Source organism: Periophthalmus magnuspinnatus, chromosome 4 (genome assembly GCF_009829125.3).
Source record: "Periophthalmus magnuspinnatus isolate fPerMag1 chromosome 4, fPerMag1.2.pri, whole genome shotgun sequence".
NCBI lineage: Eukaryota > Metazoa > Chordata > Actinopteri > Gobiiformes > Gobiidae > Periophthalmus > Periophthalmus magnuspinnatus.
Genome location: NC_047129.1, coordinates 27814788 through 27836325, shown reverse-complemented (window position 1 = coordinate 27836325; position 21538 = coordinate 27814788). Strand labels below are relative to the sequence as shown.

The 21538-nt window shown below is 36.9% G+C and overlaps 1 protein-coding gene across 1 annotated transcript in view; it reads right to left on the bottom strand.

Moving 5' to 3' along the window:
- The window catches only part of hmcn1 (hemicentin 1), a 120080-nt gene that overhangs the window by 71613 nt on the left and 26929 nt on the right, over positions 1-21538 (bottom strand). Inside the window, exons 3-12 of the mRNA XM_033965339.2 lie at positions 21108-21266; positions 20788-20910; positions 18464-18635; positions 18207-18313; positions 13364-13484; positions 12243-12506; positions 11402-11546; positions 11147-11268; positions 6786-7055; positions 418-559 (exon numbers count right to left, since the gene is read on the bottom strand). Of these exons, the coding sequence (XP_033821230.1) occupies positions 418-559; positions 6786-7055; positions 11147-11268; positions 11402-11546; positions 12243-12506; positions 13364-13484; positions 18207-18313; positions 18464-18635; positions 20788-20910; positions 21108-21266 (1625 nt within the window). The remainder of the gene's footprint in view (positions 1-417; positions 560-6785; positions 7056-11146; positions 11269-11401; positions 11547-12242; positions 12507-13363; positions 13485-18206; positions 18314-18463; positions 18636-20787; positions 20911-21107; positions 21267-21538) is intronic.

The window sequence follows — 21538 nt, the reverse complement described above, 5'->3', positions numbered from 1 at the left end:
TCCTCATTTTCAATGCCACTGCTCTCTACTTACTCTGTCGTCCAATTTTATTACTTAATCGGTGATATAAGTAGGATTCAGCAGCGTCACATAGTCATTTTCGTGAAAAAAAAATCTGCTGCTTGCTAGTGTGATCTACAACTATCAATAAGAGGGGCCGACAGCTCTTTGTTGTGACGACATTTATGGCGAAGTCAGTCCCCATTGGGTACTGCAGTTTTCTAACACAGACGTCAGGGGGCATGTTTTTTTTCAGCTGACTTGTTTTTTGTTTTTGTTTTTCATTTTAGATCAATATTGCGATTTAAAATGTGTAAATTATAACATAATGATCCATGGGTGTCATAGATTACAACTATACAGCAGACACACACACAATATGTTTTCTTTAAGGAAACTATTTCAGTATTGTCTTACCTGCTGGAGGCCATGATAAACATGTCGTTGTGAGTCCACACCAGTCGAGGAGGAGGGTGTCCTGTGGCAGTGCAGCGGATCCTGATCTCGTCTCCACTTTGAAACGTCTGGTTTCTGGGATGGACCAAGACTTGGGGCGCCTCTGCAGGAGAAAAGAAAAATCTGTTATTGGTGTCATACAAAACATTGTCTGTACAGATGATTGGCTTAAATGACTGAACATTAGAGCTATGCCATTTAGCAAGTATTGACATTGTGATTAGATTTGTGATTTATGTTATAACAAGTAAGGTTCTGTTTAAATTACATTCAAAGGCAAACAGGAACAAATATCTTTTAAGAGAGGGCTGAAATACTAATATGAAAACTTGAATACTAAATACATTACAGCCTTTGGGATTTGATAAGTGCGTCTACTTGGGTGATATTGACCAAAAAGCAATAATGTTTTTAACAATCTTTCTCATAATGATTTTTTGACGATATTAAGACAGTCCATACAAACGTGTATGTAAATGTTGTGTTTAAAGTTCAGGTACTGCGTAAAAGTTAATGTTGCCGTAAACACAAAAGTGCAAAATAATTACAGATGTTTTTGTTTTAATTTCTTTTTTGGCTTTTGGAGATTATATTTGCATGTCCAAATCAACAATTGCAATATTATCCCTTTTATTATCTATATCCTGCCTTACAGTACTTGTTAAAGGCAACACAACATGTAAGGGGTCAATCAAAAAACAGAGATAACAAATATTCACCAATCATACTATAAAAATCACACTGTGAATTCCTCTGTGTAAGTGTTAGAAGGTAAATCAGTGCTTATCTAAAAAAGAACAATTTGATAAGACATACATTTGGCAGGAAGCATATTATACTCATTTACTCTTCACTGTAGTCAATGTAAAGTAGGCCAAGGATTCCTGGCATGTCAAACTGCCATATGAGGGGTCTATGGGTTTCCAGAGGAGGAGAAAGGTGAGCCAAGGCCAAGTTCAAAGGGTGAACAGCCACAGTACATTAACAGAGAAGGAATGTACATTTTCTACATTCAGCTGCATTCCAAAATATATATTCAACAAACTCCAGATGCAAGACCAGATGTCCTGCTCCAGGAGTCCATGATTAAAGCACATAAAACAGGTTGGACAACCCATTTCACTAAAACATAGTTAACATAATAATATTTGTAAATCTGTAAAGCACTTTGAATTACCTTGTGTACGAATTGTGCTATACAAATAAACTTGCCTTGCCTTGCCTTGCCTATTTAAGATGTTCAAGATTTGCCTGGTTTTCCCTATTTTGAAATCTTTGGTTAAATTTATAATTTAACTTCTTCGTAGGGCAGGGGCAGCACATATGACATACATAGAGATAACTGTAAACAAGTTTCAAAGCTTGTCTAATTTACACAATAGTTATGATTAGACTAAGACAAATAAATGATAGCACCTTTATTTGTTAAATGAAGGTTTAAACAGCCAGAAAAATGTGTTCTTTGTGAGTTAATTGCATTTTGGTACAGGGATGTTTTAGAACTCACTGCTACTTTCTGTATTTTTGCACTTTTTTTCTGAACTTTTTTTCAACAAACTGCCACTTATCTGATGTAAAGCTATAATACATATTTACCACAAGTACTATCCCGCAAAACCAAGAAATAATAAAAAAAAAAATCCTGTCATATACACACTCTGAGGACTTCAGGGACCAGCCTCCAGAGTGCGGATTAAATATGGGGAATCAGTGTTTCAGTTTTATGCAGCTAAAACCTGGAACAGTCCTGAAGATGTGAGACAGGCCTCTACTCTGACAATGTTTAAATCCAGGCTCAAAATGGCTCCGTTCAGCTGTGCACATGACTGAAAGGTTTTTATTCTGCACTCTTCTCTTTTAATGTTAATTTGATGACAATAATTTGTTTATGTTTATGTTTTGATTTGTTTGTATTGTGACTCCAAAGTCTTTCTTATTCTGTAAAGCACTTTGAATTACTTTGTGTATAAATTGTGCTACACAAATAAACTTGCCTTCCATATGCACTTTAAATTGTAACAGTATTTTGGATGTCATTTTGTGCCTTGATGACAAAGATATGTATTCTCATCCAAAACGTCCTGCAATTTTTTTACTTTTTGTTCCAACTTTTCTTCAAAAACTACCACTGCACTACTGAAAAACTACAATATGTACTATCCCACCAAACAAAGTAAAAATTGCAAAAACATGAAAACCTGTCGTATGCACTTTAAACCATTAGAAGTTGTAGTAAAATTAGGAGTGGTCTTAGGAGTAAGTACGGTAGGTCTAAATGGGGGGAGACAATGGGATTTAGGCACTGTATATCACTGATGCTACAGAAACAAAAAACTAGGTCAGGATCCTGTCGGTCCCATGAGAGAAATCAATCACCTTTCCTTTGCATCTGTTTCTGTTCTTACACAAGGATGTTCGAGTTGGGTTGGTTTATTTGGAGTTAAACACCACTTTGCAAAACATGCACAAAATGCTCAAAGTGCTGCATGAATGTTTTGCAAGAACTGGTGTGTTTTGCTGTATGTTTACATTGATTGCTAACAAGCTATGTGTATATGTGTATATATGTATATATATATATATATATATATATATATATATATATATATATATATATATATATATATATATATATATATATATATATATATATATATATATATATATATATATATATATATATATATATATATATATATATATATATATACACACACACACACAAAATACAGGGCGACAGTAGCTAAGTTGTATTTGTCCACTGATCCAAAGGCTGGCAGTTTGAAACCCACTCTCGATATAAACATCATTGGTTGAGTGATCAAATCCACTGACCCACAGTTTGGCAGTGCGATTTCACAAATTTGAGCATTTAAGCCCCCTCACCCCCATTGTCTGTGTACACTGGTGTATGAACACGTGTGTGAATGGGTCCTTCATGTTTGAGTGCCTTGAAGGTGGTGTCATGATCCTGGTTTGTCTGTCAGTTTTTTGTGCTAATTTTTCCTTCCTGGTCACGAGTCTGAGTCTGGAGCTGGGGCGGAGAGCTGCTCAACAGACATAAAAATGTGACCATTTACCATATATTACAGAAATTGTTGTTTTGGAGATATACAAAACAGCAAATTATGAATATTGAGTATGGAGCTCAACAGCCCCGCCCACCTTTTGGGTTTGGGTACATTTTTCCCGTTGACTAAGTAAAATAGAAATTTTAAAATTATGAAAGCTTGCTGGGGGCTAATCACACACGTGGTAACTAATTTACAATATAATAAATTTAGAACTGCAAAGATATAAAGTTTTTAGCCAAATTTTAGGTTTTAAACATGTTTTTTGGACTAAAAATAATTGTGTTATGGACATTAGTTAGAAAACATAGCAGGTTAGCCACAGACATGCCTTTAAAATCATAAACTCAACAGGATTGAAAGTGGGTCGGAATGCTGATCTCCATAATGTGTACGAGAAAACAGTTCCAAACTACAGAGAAAACACACAAAATAAATTCATTTTTCATTGGCTTTTAACAAGCGCGGTGTTTTTCGATATGCTCTTGAGTGATCGCTGTCTCATTGTTTCTATTTTTTTAATATCTGCATTGGGACCTGCTTTGATTGTGATTGTTTATTCTATGTTTTGTAACACTCTGGCCTGATGCAGTGGTGTAAGTAAAACAAAGTAGTAAAGTAATGTACTTAAGTAGAGTTTTTAGGTATCTGTACTTTAAAGTAAGTTTTACATTGGATACTTTTTATTTTTACTTCACTACATTTGAGAGCAGGTATCTGTACTTTCTACTGTGTTGCATTTTTTAATAGGACTGACAAGTAAAAAGTACTTTTCATGTGATTTTAGGGGCTACTTTTACCATGTTTGTGGTAACATCCTGACTAAAGTTTTCGAGTTCAAACCTCGGCTTTGAGCAAACAAAAACAAACACACAAAATTCATAAGAAAAAGTAAGAAATTGATTTGTATTGCTACTGTTGTATAATTTTTAATCAATATCATCACATTTACACATTTCACTTGTGTGAAATACTTTTACTTTTTACTCCTTAAGTATATTTTTAAATGTGTACTTAAATACTTTTAAGAAGATGTTTTCATGTGATACTTATACTTAAGTAACTTTTTACCTTTTTACTTAACAAAATTGAGTACTTCATCCGCCACTGGCCTGCTGCAAAGTTTTAAAAGTTCTTAATAAATGAAGATGGCAAAACTCCTTCTCCACTGTCTCATTTTGAGGTGGACCAGGAGCTTTACGCACAGTGTGAATGTTCAAGTTCAATGTTGGGTAAATAGTGTGAGGTGTCAGCAGATCGAGCTCACTTCAAAGTGGGGCTAATGACTGGGATCAGCCTGACCAGGGGGTAATTAGGAAACCCTTAGGTCACACTGACAGCTGTTTGAGAGCAGAGTCATGGGCCACAGACAAAACTCAACAAAGAGTGGAGAACTTGAGGGGAATAAAAGAATAAATATTTTTCTGAGTGACTTTCAATATAAACCTATAAATTAATAAAGCTTTTTGGATTCTTGAATATGAATCCTTTGAGAATTCTGTTAACAGTTTATTTTCAAACGTTCTATATTGTAGTTTTTATCATTCATTCTGCTACTTTTGTACAGCTTAGTATACTTCCTATTCACAAAAAAGTAGAGCTTATAAGCACCCCGTTTGCTGGCATACAACACAGTAAAGGAACTGCAACAAAGCAAAATATAAAGGCTACATGCACATAGGCTGTGAGTGTATTGTGCGCCAGTTTGTGTCAGTTATATTATTATTTAGAGGCAAATGCACCCATTCACACACACATTCATATACCAATGTACACAGACACTGGAGGCGAGGTGGGTTAAGTGTCTTGTCAAGCACACAGCAAGAGTGTTCATCTGTGGGAGCTGGAACTTTTTGTCCAGCTGAAAGAATTTAATTTTTCTGTATGACTGAGAAATTACACAGACATCTTGGTGGCACTACATGTTCTCAATACATTTCAGCATTAAGTTCAGCCTTTTAAGACATACATATTCAAACCACACACAATATCTTGAGTATTATCTCTCTTGTTGAACTTTCATAACTACACGTGCTCCATGAAAAGCCCTGGCTCACAGTAGGCAAAGGCTGCAGCTTTATGTGACTGTTTTACACCATCATTTCCTGTTTCCTCCCTTCTTCTCTCAGACGGTAAAACTCTTGATACTTCCCTTTGGCACAGCCTCTTGTTCCTGGATTAGTTCAGACTAGGTGTTAGATATGAGCTGTCGAGAAACGGAAAACTCTACTGGAAGCCGTCTCAGAGTAATGTGTAAATAATGTTAACACTTCCACTGAATTACTGCAGTGAGTACAGTGATACAGGGAAGGCAAAGTGATCTCCTATGGTTTAGATTATGTGTAAGAAACTGCTTTTGTGCCAAGATTTCAACTACTGTTTAAGGTGTAAATTACACAGGATTATGCATGTATTGTTAAAATTACCTCCCACAAACACCGTCTGGACCTTTGGGGCATTTGAAATAGGCAGTTAATAAGGCTTCAAATTGAACCTAAGTTACAAATGGCATTCTAAAGCTAAAATCTGTGGACTTCCATCTCCAATGTTACAGTAGTTTCTCAAAAAAGAGATATAGGGGATAATCTGTACTTCTGAAGGTTTATGACTATATGAGGAAATTAAAGTAAAGTGAAATTGGCTCCATGCACAATGGTAGCCAATGAGTTCCAATCAGAGGGGCAGTCACCTTGACCATTTCCGGCATGAAGTCTGTGAGGCTTTTGCCAAGTCGTGCTAAAATCATTAAATCCTGACAGATCAGGCAGTGAACAGAGAGCTGCAGGTGGATGTCACTTCTGTGTAAAGGGTTTAACATGTTGTCAGTGACATTCACCTGCAGCTCCCTGTCCACTGCCTGATCTGTCAGGATTTACTGTTTTTAGCACAGCTCTGCAAACCTCATAGATATTACATTACACCAAAAATGGTCAGGCAGACTGGTTCTCTGATTGGAACTAGCTGGCTACCGTTGTGCACAGAGCCAATTATTGGAAACTCCCTGGGGAGGGTTTCCGGGCATGTCCCACCAAGAGGAGGCCCCAGGGAAGACCCATGATCCACTGGAGGAGCTATGTCTCTCAACTGGCCTGGGAACAAGTCAAGACTGACATTGTGTACCATGACAACAATTATGGACCATGACAACAATAAAAAACAAACAAATTCATGATCAAGCTGCACTGTAATGAAAAGGAAGCAATTCAATCAAAAATAAACTTTCTAAAACCTCTAGTAATGACTTAAATCTCTCCTCACCTTGTACAGTGAGATAGACCCTCTCTCCAGTCGGTCCTCCTTCATTGACAGCGATGCACTCATAGAAGCCTGTGTGTTCTGGGGTCACGCTGTCCAATCGCAGGGACATATTGGACAAGACACGAGCGCGGGGGTCCAGCCGAGCGTCCTGACCCCCTCGGAGCCACGTGAGGTTAAAGGTCACTGTACTGACCACATGACAGGTGAGGACTGCACCGGACCCAGGAGCAGCGGTGACATTAGCCTCCACTGTGACGGCTGGAGGTGGTTCTAAAGGAAATGTAATAAGCAGAAGTCAAAATGTGAAAATGGTTAATGATAAACAAGCAGAAAAAATCTCTTAAATCTCTTAAAGGTGCACTGTGTAACTTTTTTGATGAGGGTCTGCCACCTGCTTGTCTCCATGGACATAAGTATTTTGAATGAAATGTTCCACAATATGGCACTAAGCTTGACCTTCTCCATGGGCACAAGTACGTGGCGTCATAAGGCCTGGTTACAGGTCAGAGCTATGGAGAGAAGAGCCCACTAACAGTAAGAATTTCCAAGGCAATGAAAAGAACATACTGTGAAACATTCCAGCCAAAATAATAACATGTCCAGGTAGATAAGCACCAGAAAAGTTACATAGTGCATTTGTGCGTAATATAGAACCTTTAAAGCTCCCCTACATAACATTTCAGGCAATCAATATGCTAATATAAAGACCTTTATTTAAATGTGTTCATTGCTCAAAAATACCTTGAAATACATGCATCCTACACTGTGACCATGCTTGCCTCTTACTAGACCAGACTTGTAACTTGGACACTGCATGTTTCCCAAAGAAATACACTTTAAAGTAAAAGTAAAAAACGGCATTGCTTTAAAACATTGGCTCATGCTTTGGAGGACACTTTGGAAACCAGTAGGGCTCACTTGGATTACATGAATAAAAATTTGGCATGTGTGTTGTATATTATGATTCTACATTTGTGTGTGCGCCTGGAAAATGCATTTGACCCGTTTCACTATGAAAAAAAACACTATTGGCAGTGTAACAGAGACTGGGCCTTAAAGGGAAAAGGATTTGTTTCACTCAATTAATTTAAATGTCACAATATGTAGCGGTTAAACAGACAAAACCACCTTTGTACCTCTGGGAACATGGAGACTATTTTTAAATACAGTAAGTAGACCGCTCTCTAGTTTCTACCCAACTTGTTTTATTAAGTTACGTTCACTTTCCGGCTACTGCGTTTTGTCTCATTGAAAGAACTCAAGCCTTATTTTTTTACTGATTGACATTTACAAAAGCAATGGAGGCCTGGTGCAGTCTTTATGATACCAGTCTAGGTACTACGGGTCAGCCAAGGGGTTTCTACAAAACGGCCCAAACTACTATTACTACGTGAATTATACAGAAGAGATGGCATATTCAGTTGATACCAATAATTTTCTATAGCAATACTCATAAATCAATGCTAGTTTTTCCTTACACGACAGTAGTTTGTTCGGTAAGAGACGGATATTTGAGCTAATGGATCCAGTGGTTAAATAAAGGCTATGAATAGAAAAATGTTGTAAAGCACAATATAGGGATTGATTGAGTAGTCGATCATAATTATACAAGTCACAATATAATGGGAAGAAAAACAAATAAATAATAATGGGCATTGAGAAGCAAAAAATAAGCAATTTAAACCTACATTTACGGTGATTTATTTAACAGTTTATGTCATATACTACAGAAATCTATCTACACTGTATAATATGCCAGTTCAGGCAAATTTTATGTATATAACACATATAAATACAACTTCAGCTGCCCAAAATACTTCACATAAGACCATTAAAAAACATATATACAGATGATACAATGCATAGGCAAAAAACAATAAAACAATAAAACACCAATAAAAAACCAAGCCAGGGAACGAGACTCCTAAATTAGATCAACTTCAAATGACTTTCTTCAATTAAATACTATTTATTATAATGCGAATTATGAGAATAGTTGTTTAATTTTGCATCTAGGTCATTGTAGGGTGCCTCTATTCATAAACTTTCAACACAGGCCATGGAACATATTATAGGTTTTACAGCTCCTCTCTCCTTACATCATATACTGGGTTGGTTGCATTGCCAATCAACCAGAGCAACCATAGCACAGACTACATGACATGGAAAGGGTTGTTTTGGAAGAAAAAGGATCAAATTCTCCATAATATTAAATTAATAATAATAAAACTTGGTTGAACACTCCATATACTTACCTTATTTGTACATGGTATTTTGGACTGTTAATGGGTAGACAAGGGTCCTGGGAATGGGACAAGACTCACTATTATGAATAAATTGTGCCGCTCAGGTAACGATTTTGTCCCAACATATTTTTTTTATTGTATTTAAACTGTTGTTGTTATTATGGAACTGCTCTTTGATTGGTTACGGATTCTCAAAACTTAGATTCAGACAAACTTTATTAATCCACAAGGGAACTTACTTGGACGCTAGAAATATGGGGGTCAGGCTTTTTTCCATCCCATGGGTCTTACAGTTCTGATAATGTTTGGCTCACCACGCACAGTAGAATCTATTTATACAACCTGCCCCGACCTGCACCAGCAATCATTAAATACACTGTGAAAATATGGCAATAAATGCAACTTTATTTTAGCAAAAAACATGCTTGAAAACAGACATAATGGGAGTGAATCTGTCAATATGATGAACCAGCTGCAGTTTTCTTTCAAAACAAAATCATATCTTATTTTCCATTTCCAAATCGCTTCTTTTTGGCTCCTTTTACTGTGGCAAATGGTTGTAACTGGCTAATGTGGATTGTGTGGGTGGCGCCCAATGCTGCTCAAAGGGGGCGCGCATCAGGTTGTGCCGGTTTACTTGCTTACTTAAACTTTATTATCAAACATAATCAAACATAGGCCAATGTAGATGAAAATTAGCTTGTTTTGAAATATTTTATAGGCTATAGTAATAACAGCCCACATATTTTTCTTGTGTGAAAAAATGACCTGCCTCAACCCGTCCCGCAATAAATTAGGTTACCCGCAGGCCCCGTGGGTCAGAAGACAAACCACGCATCTTCTACTGGACACAGTATCTCACACATTACATTATAATAACAAACTGCAAAAAAATGTGCTAATGAAATTCAAAATATTAAATAGTGTGGTCAGAACTTTAAACCTCAATATCTCAGAACTACCCACAATCTCACAATATAATGTTCCATATGTGTATACAATCGAACGGCAGTTTTAACTTGCAATATCTTGAGGCATGAGGTCTTGTCTCATCCCTAGTAGACATATGTAATACTTTCAGGACATAACTGGTGTAAATCCTCGCTGCTCTCCAGGTAGATCCATCACAGCATAATTACACTTGTTGACAGATTAATGCTTACCACCGGCTCCCGCTCCACGCATTCCTGACTCATTCTTTTGGCCCACAGCGTGGACTCGTTCAGGGTGGCTCTCTCCATAGTGTTAATTAACATAACTACTCTAAGTACAGCAATCCAGTGCACCGTTATCACCTGTCTGGGCCTTACTGTTAGGTCATGTACAGTAGTAGTCAGCTCAGTGTTACCAGTGTTACATATGGGGGAATTGTTTTCATATTGTTTTACTTGTTTATTTGATGTGGACATAGCAATTACATTGGACAAATGAGATGCATTGTTTGAAGTATTATAGCAAAAGATGCCTATTAAATATGTTCAAGCTAGTCTACATTTTTACATAATAAGTTTTATACTGTACTTTATACAATACTTACTCTTTTGCCCTATTTTTTGTTTACCCTTCCCCTTCCTTCCTTATATGCAACATTTTAAGGACTTTTCTCCATTCAAAAGATTATATTTTGCTCTTAATCTCTACGGCAACATAACTTTTTTGCATTCCAAAAGCTATGTATATAGTGCTTTTAGAGATGATCAAAGTTGTTTTACAGTTTTGTGCATTATTCATTCACTGCATACTCGGTGGTAGAAGCCAATCTGTGCCATTGGCCCTTCTGACCACCAATCCTCTCATCATCTGCATTCCTACTGGAGAAGGCGAGCAAAGTGCCTTGCCCAAGAACACAACAACAGTACACACAGGTAACACTCTAACCACTGAGTCATCATCCAAGACAAATTCCCTTCAGTCAATAAATGTGCTAGGTCTGTTCACAGTTCATTTTCAAAACAAAATCCATTCGACCTCACAATAATAATAAATTGTTTTAATATTATCAATGACCACATAAGGCTAGGCCAGTGTTGTAAATAAGAATTTGTTCTTGATGTTTTGCCTGGTAAAATAAAGGTAAAATAAGTAAACCATAAAATAACAATAAAAATAGCTTACCTGAGACATCTAAAAAGGTGCGAGCTCTTCCAGTCCCAGCGTTACTGATCGCAACACACTCGTAGTATCCTTCATCTTTCAATGTCACCTGGTCTATGTCCCAAGATGCATTTACTGACTCACTAGTATAAAACACATAGAAGAAAAATGTAAGTGGAGACTACCTATTACTACAAATATAACACATTAACATAGCAATTGGACATTTAATACATTATTTCCGAGTCTGAAGCATGTATTTGAGTGTCTGCTCACCTATATAGTTGGTCCACACCGAGTTTTCTCCCATCTCTACTAAAACGAAGAGTGAATGGGATGAGACTTTGGACTTGGCAGTTGATGGCCCCATTTTGAAGGTAGTATCCAGGCGTGGTGGGTGGCATTAACACTTTTGGAGCATCTAAAAAGACAATATGATACATTTTAGAATGCAGTTTTAATCAAATTTAAATTAAAAAGCTTCAAATAAGTCACTGATCAGCTTGAGGCTTTTTAATCAATCCTGGTTTGGAGCAGAGTTCAGACTTTGGAGAAATACATGGAATTTTCTTTATGTTAAAGGTGCACTATGTAACTTTTCTGGTGGAGGTTCTGTCACCTGCTTGTCTCGGCAGAGAGGTTTTGCCTAGAATGTTCCGCAGTACGGCATTAAACTTATTTATGTCTATGGGGACATGCAGGTGACACTGCCAGGCCAAGTTACAGGTCAGATCAATAGAGAGATTACCCCACTCACAACAAGAATTTATATTTTTCAAGGATTTCTTGCACAGATATTGGTATAATTCCAGGTGCATTGGTATAACACCTGCCATTATACCAATATCTGTGGAAATTCCAAGCAAAACATTAACATCTCCATGGACACAAGCAGGTAGCAGATCCCCAACCACAACCAAATTACACAGTGCACTTTTAAATCCTACTGATTAAAACGTTAATTCATAAAATCAATATTGAAAACCATTTTTGCTGTTAATCAAAAAATAAACTACAATCAAAAATCAGGATGAACCAATACAAGTTTACCACATTGCCCAGCCCTTTTTTTCCAGTTAATTTTAGTAGTAATCAAACGAGCTCTTTCTAAACTCACCAGGTTTAATATTTGAGAAGGAAACACTTGATACACGTTGAAATATGAAGCCATCTTTGTCATATCCTGTGACTCGGAGGAAGAAGGCTTCATTTGGGGGCATAAACTCTGAGATGTTGTAGAGACCATACGGTTCCCGATGTGGAAAATATCGGATGGGAATAGTTTTGATGACATCACCGTTTATGGACAGGAGCTCCAGTCTGTCTGCCCGTGCCGGAGGAGACAGACCAGTGGTGTTGAGGAGGATATGTGTGGGAATACCTGGAAAATTGACAAAATGTATATATTTGCATATAGTTCCGAGTAAAGTGCCAGGTACAAAATGCCAGAACACTCTGCAATGACCCCCTGTCTGCTCTGTTCACAGTTAAAGTCCTATATTATGCAAAACTGACTCTTGTGAGCTTTTCACCAGCAGGGTGAATTCTGGCAATATTTGTCCATCCAGAATTTGTCTGGCCCACTGTTGCGATTGTCCAGAGGTTCAGTCTAATCACAGGTCAGCATTGTAGTTTGAGCAGAGCCAAAACTGAAGCACCCGAATGAACCAAAACAAAAACAAAAACAATTATGTGAGATCGATGTACTTCAACCTATTTTAGTGGGAATACAGACTAATGTATTTTGAAAAATGGGCAGAAGGTAAGCGATTAGTGCTTGAAAGATGTTGGTGCTTTTCTCTCAACTTGATTTAAATCAAGTTTAATTTCTCAGCTTCTTCTGCTTTTGTGATGCTTTGACAAGTCAGAAAATATTTGCCATGACATTCCACCTTTTCCTGATCGATTTGAGTGAGAGCCATTCCAGATTGATACATGTGTAGAACTCAGTTCAAAATGATACACATATCTGGAGTGAGCCATGTTATCTTTCCTAAATATTCCTGGTAATCAAAAAAAAAAATGCAAGGAAAATCAGTTTTGGCTTCGTTCACATTCACACATGACCCTGTTCTGGCAAAATGCAGGTAAATTCCCGGGTCAGGCTGTATTTGTGAATGGGGCTTGTGTACTACGTTTCCCTGGAGGCGTAAGTGAAGACAACAGGTGAAAGTGAAAATGTACAACAGCTGTGGCTTAGTCTCCTCTCACATTCTGAAGGTTTACAGTCCCACTGACCTTGTACAGGTCTGCTGATGGTTTTCTTAAAATCTAAAGTGGGCCTTCTGGAAAACCCGGCTCTGAAGTCAATGTTACTGAGGCCCGAGATACGAACCGAGTGTCTGCCTTCACTGGATGTCTGAAAGGAAGAGGAAAACAGTGTATTAAACATCAGACTAGACATATAGCCATTTATTGTACGTATAAGTTTGTAGCTTTATAAAAAAAAATTTATACCGTTTTGTGTCTTAACTCAGTGGGTTTCACATCTAGTACCACTTGAATACATATTTGGCTCTCTGAGTAGCACCAGATCGAAACTATGTCTAAAACTATACCAGGTCTAAACAAAGGCATGGTTTAATCCTACCCAAGACCTAAATATGTCTAATGTAGTTCTAAACAAGTGGATAGAATGCACTGTAAATTAAACTAAATAACCTACCACAGTGGGTACCACCTGAAGCAGTACCACAGTTTGAGAAACACTGTCTTAACTTAAATTAGATTTTAGTCTTTTTTAAAAGTTATTTATCTTTATTTTTGGTTGCATTTTTTCCCCCTACTCTTCTTGTACCCTGTGTTGCAACACTGGAATTTCCCCATTATGGAACAAACAAAGGTTCTCTTATCTTATTTCACAATGTAGAAGTGTAGAGATTTGCAGATTTACTGAATATTATTGTTGAAAAACAATGTGGTTTCAAAAGAATCCCCATAAAAATAATTGCAAATAGCAGAAACATGTGCCACATTTAGTCAAGACAAAACACTTTATCTCAGGGTTAGTCATTTAAGCTTTAGTCACTGAGTCCATAGACGCTCAAATTCAAAAGACCCTTGTGTCTAACTTTTACATTTAAATTAAACAAACAACTGTATAATCACAGAGCTGATGTGCTCTTTTTCTCCTTTGAAGAGTGACTGGAGAAGAGGCTGAATAATTGCACTGAAACACAGGTTTGGAGACAAGTGGAAACTCCTCACTTTAAAGCAACAATTCAGAGGTGTCACAGACAATGACTCACTTGTCTCAAAAAGTGAAGTATAAAGATAAGTAGTTAAAGGCCCTGTATCCAATTTTTCCCATGTATTTGGGCAAAACCTTTACCATGATGGCAGAACCCTGCTGTGGTCTCTGAGAGTTGTAAAAAGTGCTTATAAACACATTGAGGTGAATAATTAGGATGCATAAGGTAAGTGAGGAATAACTTTGGACCACTGCAAACTATTTAAATTGAACTAGACTGTTTTTCAAGTTTTGTAGACAGTAAAAATCCTATCAGATGCTCAATGTCAGAACAACAAAGTAATGCAGTAACAGTAGGGGTCTGGGATAGGCAGTTACTAATGCTACAAACATGAAACGCAATACAATCCCTGACTTTAAAGCCTCTGACACCAGTCTCTAACTTGTTCCAGCCATTTAGCTGGTCATAAATGAGGGTTCATTAGAAGTAAGGATGATCTAAGATCACAATAATGAGTGCCCTTGTGATTAAAGTGGCTAATTCCATCATTTCACAGCAAGTCTATAATGCAAGTTACATTAGTGTTGTCATGATACTAAAATTTCAAACTCAATTTCGATACCAAGGACTAGTCTCAATACTCAATACAGATTCCAATATAAGGGTCATAATAAAAAACATTATTTCTTTAGACAAAAGAACATAATTTTCAACATTAAATAACACTACTTTCTTTTATATCACTACGTGGTCTTATATCTGTGTAGTCCCTCAGTCAGATTCCATAGTGGTCCATGTGCGTATACTAGTCTATGTGTCTTATACTTGTACTCTATACCTTTTCAGGAAAGGTTCATTTCTGTCCTGTGAATGTGACTTTTTACTACCGATATCTGCTCAAATGTGTAGTTTTGACACTGATTTTCATCCTAAAGCACACATTTCTTGTAAAATGACTATACTAGCACATACTTACTGTCCTGAATACTGCAGCTATAACTTCAACAATTTGATCACTTTCTTATTCAAATAAATTCATTTTTATTTATATAGCACATTTAAAAAGAACTTAAGCTGCCCAAAGTGCTCCACATAAAGTCAACAAAAAACAAATAATACTGTCGTATTTAAAATGCATTATGGGAGAAGAAAAATCTCTCTAAAGTATTTCTCCATATTTCTTCCATATCCAGGAATACAGGCATCACATGATCTTTGGATATTTTTAGTCTGTCAGGTTTGTGTGGAACAGGCTGCTAATGCGAAAAACAACTAGTGAAGCAATGTAAGAGGAATGGTTAGACAGAGGAGGATAGAATCTGACTGTGATTTTGTGAAATGAATCACGGTAATGGCTGTATTCTGAAAGTAAAGTTCTCAATGAAAGCTGTGTCTGTCTAAGAGCTCATGTGAAGGGCACAGAAGCAGAACCGTAGCACTAAGACAAACCTTCATGCACCGGTGGGCCTCAAGAGCAGTGCAGGGAGGCAAAATTAAAACAGTAAATCTTACAAACACAAAAATATTACTATGATATACAGTTGTCCCTCACTATAACGTGGTTCACCTCGCTGTTTCGAAGATTTTTTTTGTGCAATTTTGCATGCTTTTACAGTGTATGAACGCTTACAACGATTTGCCAGTTGATAGATTTGAACTTTTTCTTTTGCTAAACCCCGAAGTAGAATTATCCCCAAAAATTATTCTAAATGTACAATATTGTCAAAACATGAGCACAATGAAAAACGTAGTTTGTATTGCTAATGGGTTATAGAAGTATATATTCACCTCTCTATAGCTCAAATCTTATTGCTGTATACATTTTTTTTTTTTACTTGCACTAAGAAAAAGTACCGTATACACAAGAAATACTGACCCCTGAAAATGATTGTTCCATATTTCATAAAACTGTTATCGGATGAATCATATTTTGCGTTAATAGGCAGCAACACTCAATTGTAAAAGTAGAGATTTACAGTGGAATATGGTAGGGATGCACATTTTGGGGGGGAAAAAGTATTAAAATGTGATTAGATTTGCAAAATATGCTTAAAAAGTAGGGTTCTGTTCAAAGTGCACTTTGTAAACACCTCCACCAGCATTAACATATGAGAGACTGAAATATGAAGATGGTTATACTAGACCTGTCATAATAACACATTTTAAAGCTTGAAATATCGCTATAGAGAAATATTATCATTATATAACGATAATATTGAAACTAGTTTATGCCACAAAATAAAATGTAAATAATGCAAGATAATCCCAGTAAACCATTTAAATAGACTGTTTACCATTTAAATAGACTGTAATGTTTCATTACAGCAAAAGAGATGAGCTGCAACAAATAAATAGCAGAATGTACCAATTATCCATAAAATAATTCACCCCCTCCAGAGCTCAACTCTTATAGTATTACAATAAAAATCCCCCAAATCTCCCCACTTGTGCATAGAAAAAGTGCTCACGAAATATTGAGATCCAAAATATATAGTTTCAATTTTAATATATGGAGTGATAAGTTGATAAAGATATTTTGTTGTTTGTAGATGACATTCTATTATTTAAATAATTGTCTCAGCACGATTGCGACATATTGTGCAGCCCTATTCCAAAATATAAAATGCCAAAGCCAAGATACTAAAAAGCATGTAAGTCCAATAACAGCACAAATAATGGATAATACTGTGAAATATGTACATGTTAAAGATTTATCTATGTGATAATCTGGTAATCTGTCCCTAACACATGCTAGAATGATTACATATGTATTTAGGTGAATTTATTACTGCAGTAACACGGGCTTCGCTGAGGCCCAGCTGTCTCCTGGGGTGTGACCTTATTTCAAGGTGAACACGGTGCTGTAAGTCACTTTAAAAGACAGGACATCCCTGGAAATGGTGAAGGAGAAGCCTCATTTCACGCACACTTCCAGGTAAGGTCACAAAGGAAAACAGGATCTTGTCAAATGAACAAATGTTTTTAAGACTGAATCAGAGACGTATTCACGTGGTAAATGGTCACATTTGCACACAGCTTTTCTACCTTCTAGACACTTAAAGCACTTTACATCAAGGAACCATTCACCCATTCATACGAAGTGTCTTGTCCAAGAACAGTATGACAGCATTCCTCTGTGGGAGCTCGAATCACACAGCCAACCTGTGCGTCAGTAGATCTGACTGCTCAATCATCGATGTTATGTCGAGAGCTAGTCTGTGTCATGTGTCATTCCCAGTTTGTCCTCAGGACGTCAGATTTGTCTAACAGACTCATGAGTAAAAATGAAGGTAGAAGAGACATTAGGCTAAAATGTGCCTATATGTTTACACAATCATGCAAGAGTCACCTGATTTCTCTTTCTATTCTTTTGATAAAGCATGGATTCATATCTTTCCTCCTTTTTGAAATTATCATTTTCTCTTTACAATTTAATATTATTAATTGTTTTTAACTGTTAAATTTACTTTATAATACAAGTTTTGATTAAAATTTCTGTAAGAGGGATTTTGAAAGGAAGTATTGATCAAGTAATATGTAAAATAAAAAAGAGGATATAGATTATATTATATATTTCCACTTATCTGCCCATATGCTTCTCATTCTGACCTTAAAATTGTTTTACCCCACACCACATGATCGTGGTGTTTTTATTTCACTGTTTTATTACACTTCTTTTCCTCATGGCTCATGAGCTTTGGCTTATGCTAGCATACAGTACTTCTATACACAGTCTATGCAGTCAATACGTTTCACTCTCATCTCTCATCATCAAAGTGGTCTTTTCAGTTCTGACAGAGCTCTGGTCACTATGCTATATCTGTCTGTAGGGAGAAGCAAACTACACTGAAACCAACACAGCTTAGTTGTTTATAATAAGGAAGGTTTACCTTGATAGACCATGTTCCAGGCTGAGGATCCTTAATGTTCATGACTTTAGCCGAGTTGGGGATGTGCAAAAGCTCCTTCAGTCCATCGTTCTTCCCTATGACTTTACCTGGGGGATTACAAACATGTATTTTAGGGCAGGATTCATCACAATTGAATACACAGTATCTTTCCATTTTAATGTATTCACAGGTTTAGGTTCAAAAACACCTTTGTTAGGATAGTAAGTCTTTGTTAAAACCCTTAAACGTTATTCTACCCTGTGGATTTTTGATCTCGATGTTTGGTGCTGGGCCGCTCAGAGCCACAGTGACTTCCTTGAGGCTGGGGTCAAAGGGCATCTGCCATGTGTTGCTGACCCCGGTAAAGTGGTCTGTGGACAGCAGGTGGACTTTAGATGCCTGCACGGCTTCTTCCACCCATTTAAGGACCTAAAGAAACCACACAAGAATTATATTTGTTTTTAGATGAATACATTATACAGATTCTAGGAACGTATGATGCCTTTTGTCTATTCAGTCAAAGTCAAATGAAGCTCATCGAGGCTAGCAGTTAAAGGGGCCAAGTTCCATATTTGGAATTCCAACTATGACTATCGTAACAACCAAAGAGCCAATCTGGAGCGAGGCTGTTGAAAGTAACACAAATTCCCACCTGCAACTCTGGTTTAGCACGAAGCAGGCGCTTAGTAATGCTCTCAATCAAACCTGTTCCTAACGTTAGTAAGAGCAACCTCAAGGAAAGAAGGTGCATGATTAATAATAATTCATATCTTGATTTACTGACACAATAGCAAAATAAAAAATACCATGTATAGCGGGTCTATATGAACATTTTATTATTAAAATGAGGAGCCTAGCAACAGGCAGTTACAGACAGAGGGGCAACTGTTTTTCAATAGAAAGTGAATTGCAGTGCCCATGCTCAATTCCTATTTCCTTCCTTCCTATTCCTAGCAGATCAGCTATGTCCAAATCAATGATAATCACAATGCTGGTCAGAATGATATATTTTCCCAAATCATTTAGCCCTATTATCCAAACTAGTTCACACACACCCATGCACAAAGAAAGTGTGTTGTAGACATAACAGTGGACCACAGCGGCACACGACACCACCCCCTCCTTGACATGAGCATAACTTTCGTCAGGAAGTGTCTACAGGCCTGTGTGAGGTGACACTGTTTCCTCTGTCCCAGCGGAGGAGAGACCCACCGCTACTGTGCAAGACCTGGATGTATTTAACCAGCAGTAGTTTTAGTGAGATGGGATGAGCCGTAGAACTCACTTTAATAATACATGCTATTTGCAGTGGTAGTTTTGCATTGGAGTTCTGTTTATATTGTCCATATTTGATCATAGTTTATATTTATTATTCTGATTCTGTATTTGGATGTGGTGGAAGAGTTGGACATAGAATTACCTCACTTAAAGTTGCACTCTGTAACTTTTGTAGTAAAGGGTTCGCCACCTCCTCATCTCCATGGATTTGTAATTGTTTTGTTTACACTAGAATACATGTTTTTCCATGTTGAGCCATAAAAACACATGTAATTTAATCAATGCAAGATAAACAGTAGATTAGTTTAATTTCATATTGTGGAACATTCCAGGCAAAACAGTTTGACTGACTCTCCACTTGCATAGTGCACCTTTAATCAGTAAGAACTGATGACTGATGGACTTAAAGGGCCCATATTATGGACTCTTGTGAGCTTTTAGCCATCTTATAATGTTGTTACCTCATTAAAACATTCCTGGAGTTGTGTTTTGTTTCATTCACACATGTTTGAGCAATCATTTATTGTTAGTCTGTTGGCATCTCCAAACTTAAAATGTTCTGCTCCACCTTGTGATGTCAGGAAATGGTAGTTTTGACGTTAACAGCTCTGTTTTACTTTTTGTTCAGCAGATTGGAAATTCCAAGACTGAAATTATCCAAATGATTCTAGTGAAGGTGTATGGAGTTTAAAAACAAAGTAGAGCCTAAATATGCAGGATTTATGTGTTAAACAAAACACAACTCCAGGTATGATTGTGATGTTTAATGTTGTTTATTGTTGTTTATGTTTTTTTATCATAGATCAGAAAATACTGTAATATGGGCCCTGTCAATGGGAGTAATTCCAGGCTAGGTTATTTTTTTCATTTGGCAAAGCTGTAGACAAAATGGTACTTTAAATATGATAAATATCCTTCAAATAAAAAGTAAAACTATTTTCAAGAAACAGCTCATAATAAACGTAAAAATGCCATGTTCTTTCCAAACATCACATCTTACAGTCATAAAATCAGCCTGTTTAGCCCTGGTCTGGTCCCAATTCAAAAGCAATAATTTACATTTCTTGGAAGAATTCATTTTATGCATAAATCAATTAATCTTTTCCTGTGCATTTGATCTAGATGCCAGACTTGGACATGGGTGAAGGAACTGCGAAACTATTTAAACCAAGATAATTTATGTTGGACCGAGCTGAACTGAAGACCAAGTTCAAATACTCAACTGTGACTAATGCAAAACCACAAAGCTTTTATTTCAGGGCAAAAAAAATGAAAAGGGAAGTAACTATAGCTTGAACCTTACCTCATTGACCTGTTTCTTGTCCAGATGGAAGACCTGTCCAGAGCTGGTGGAGGCAATCTCTTCATAAGCTTTGTATCCAATGTGACTTCTGTCATCACAGTCTCCTGTCAGCACAAACACCACCTACACATAGACAGTACTATCACATACTGGGTTTACAATTAACATTTATGTCCATTTTAAAGATAACATTTAAATACCATTACAGGTTGAGTACAGCATTATTCATTCAAACAAGACTTGTCAGGACTTAAACAAAACAGCCTCCCTCAGTCTTTCATGCAGTTCAAGACTAAACTGAAAGTGATACAGTATAGTACCTGTGACTGCTTCTGCTGTATGAGCTGCAGGACCTCGTGGGTCAGCCTGTAGTCTTTGGAGCGGGCATCAGTGAACACATAGATGAAGGATCCAGGTAAAGAAATCTCCAAGGCGATCTTTATGGCACCAATACTCATCTCAGGGCAGTCACCTCCGCCCTGGACACCACAAACGAATTACTAATTACTAATTCCCACTAATTGAAAAATACTGTATACAGTTTAAAACACAAAATTCTCAAATAAAATAACACAACTTGCTGGCCCCCTTACTTCAGCATAGTGTTGTTATGATACTTAAATTTCAAACTCAATTTTGATACTAAAGAATAGACTTGATACTCAATACCGATTCCGATACCAGAATAATAATTTAAAAAACACTCTTTGTTTAGACAATAGAATGTCATTTTTAACATTAAGTCATAGTA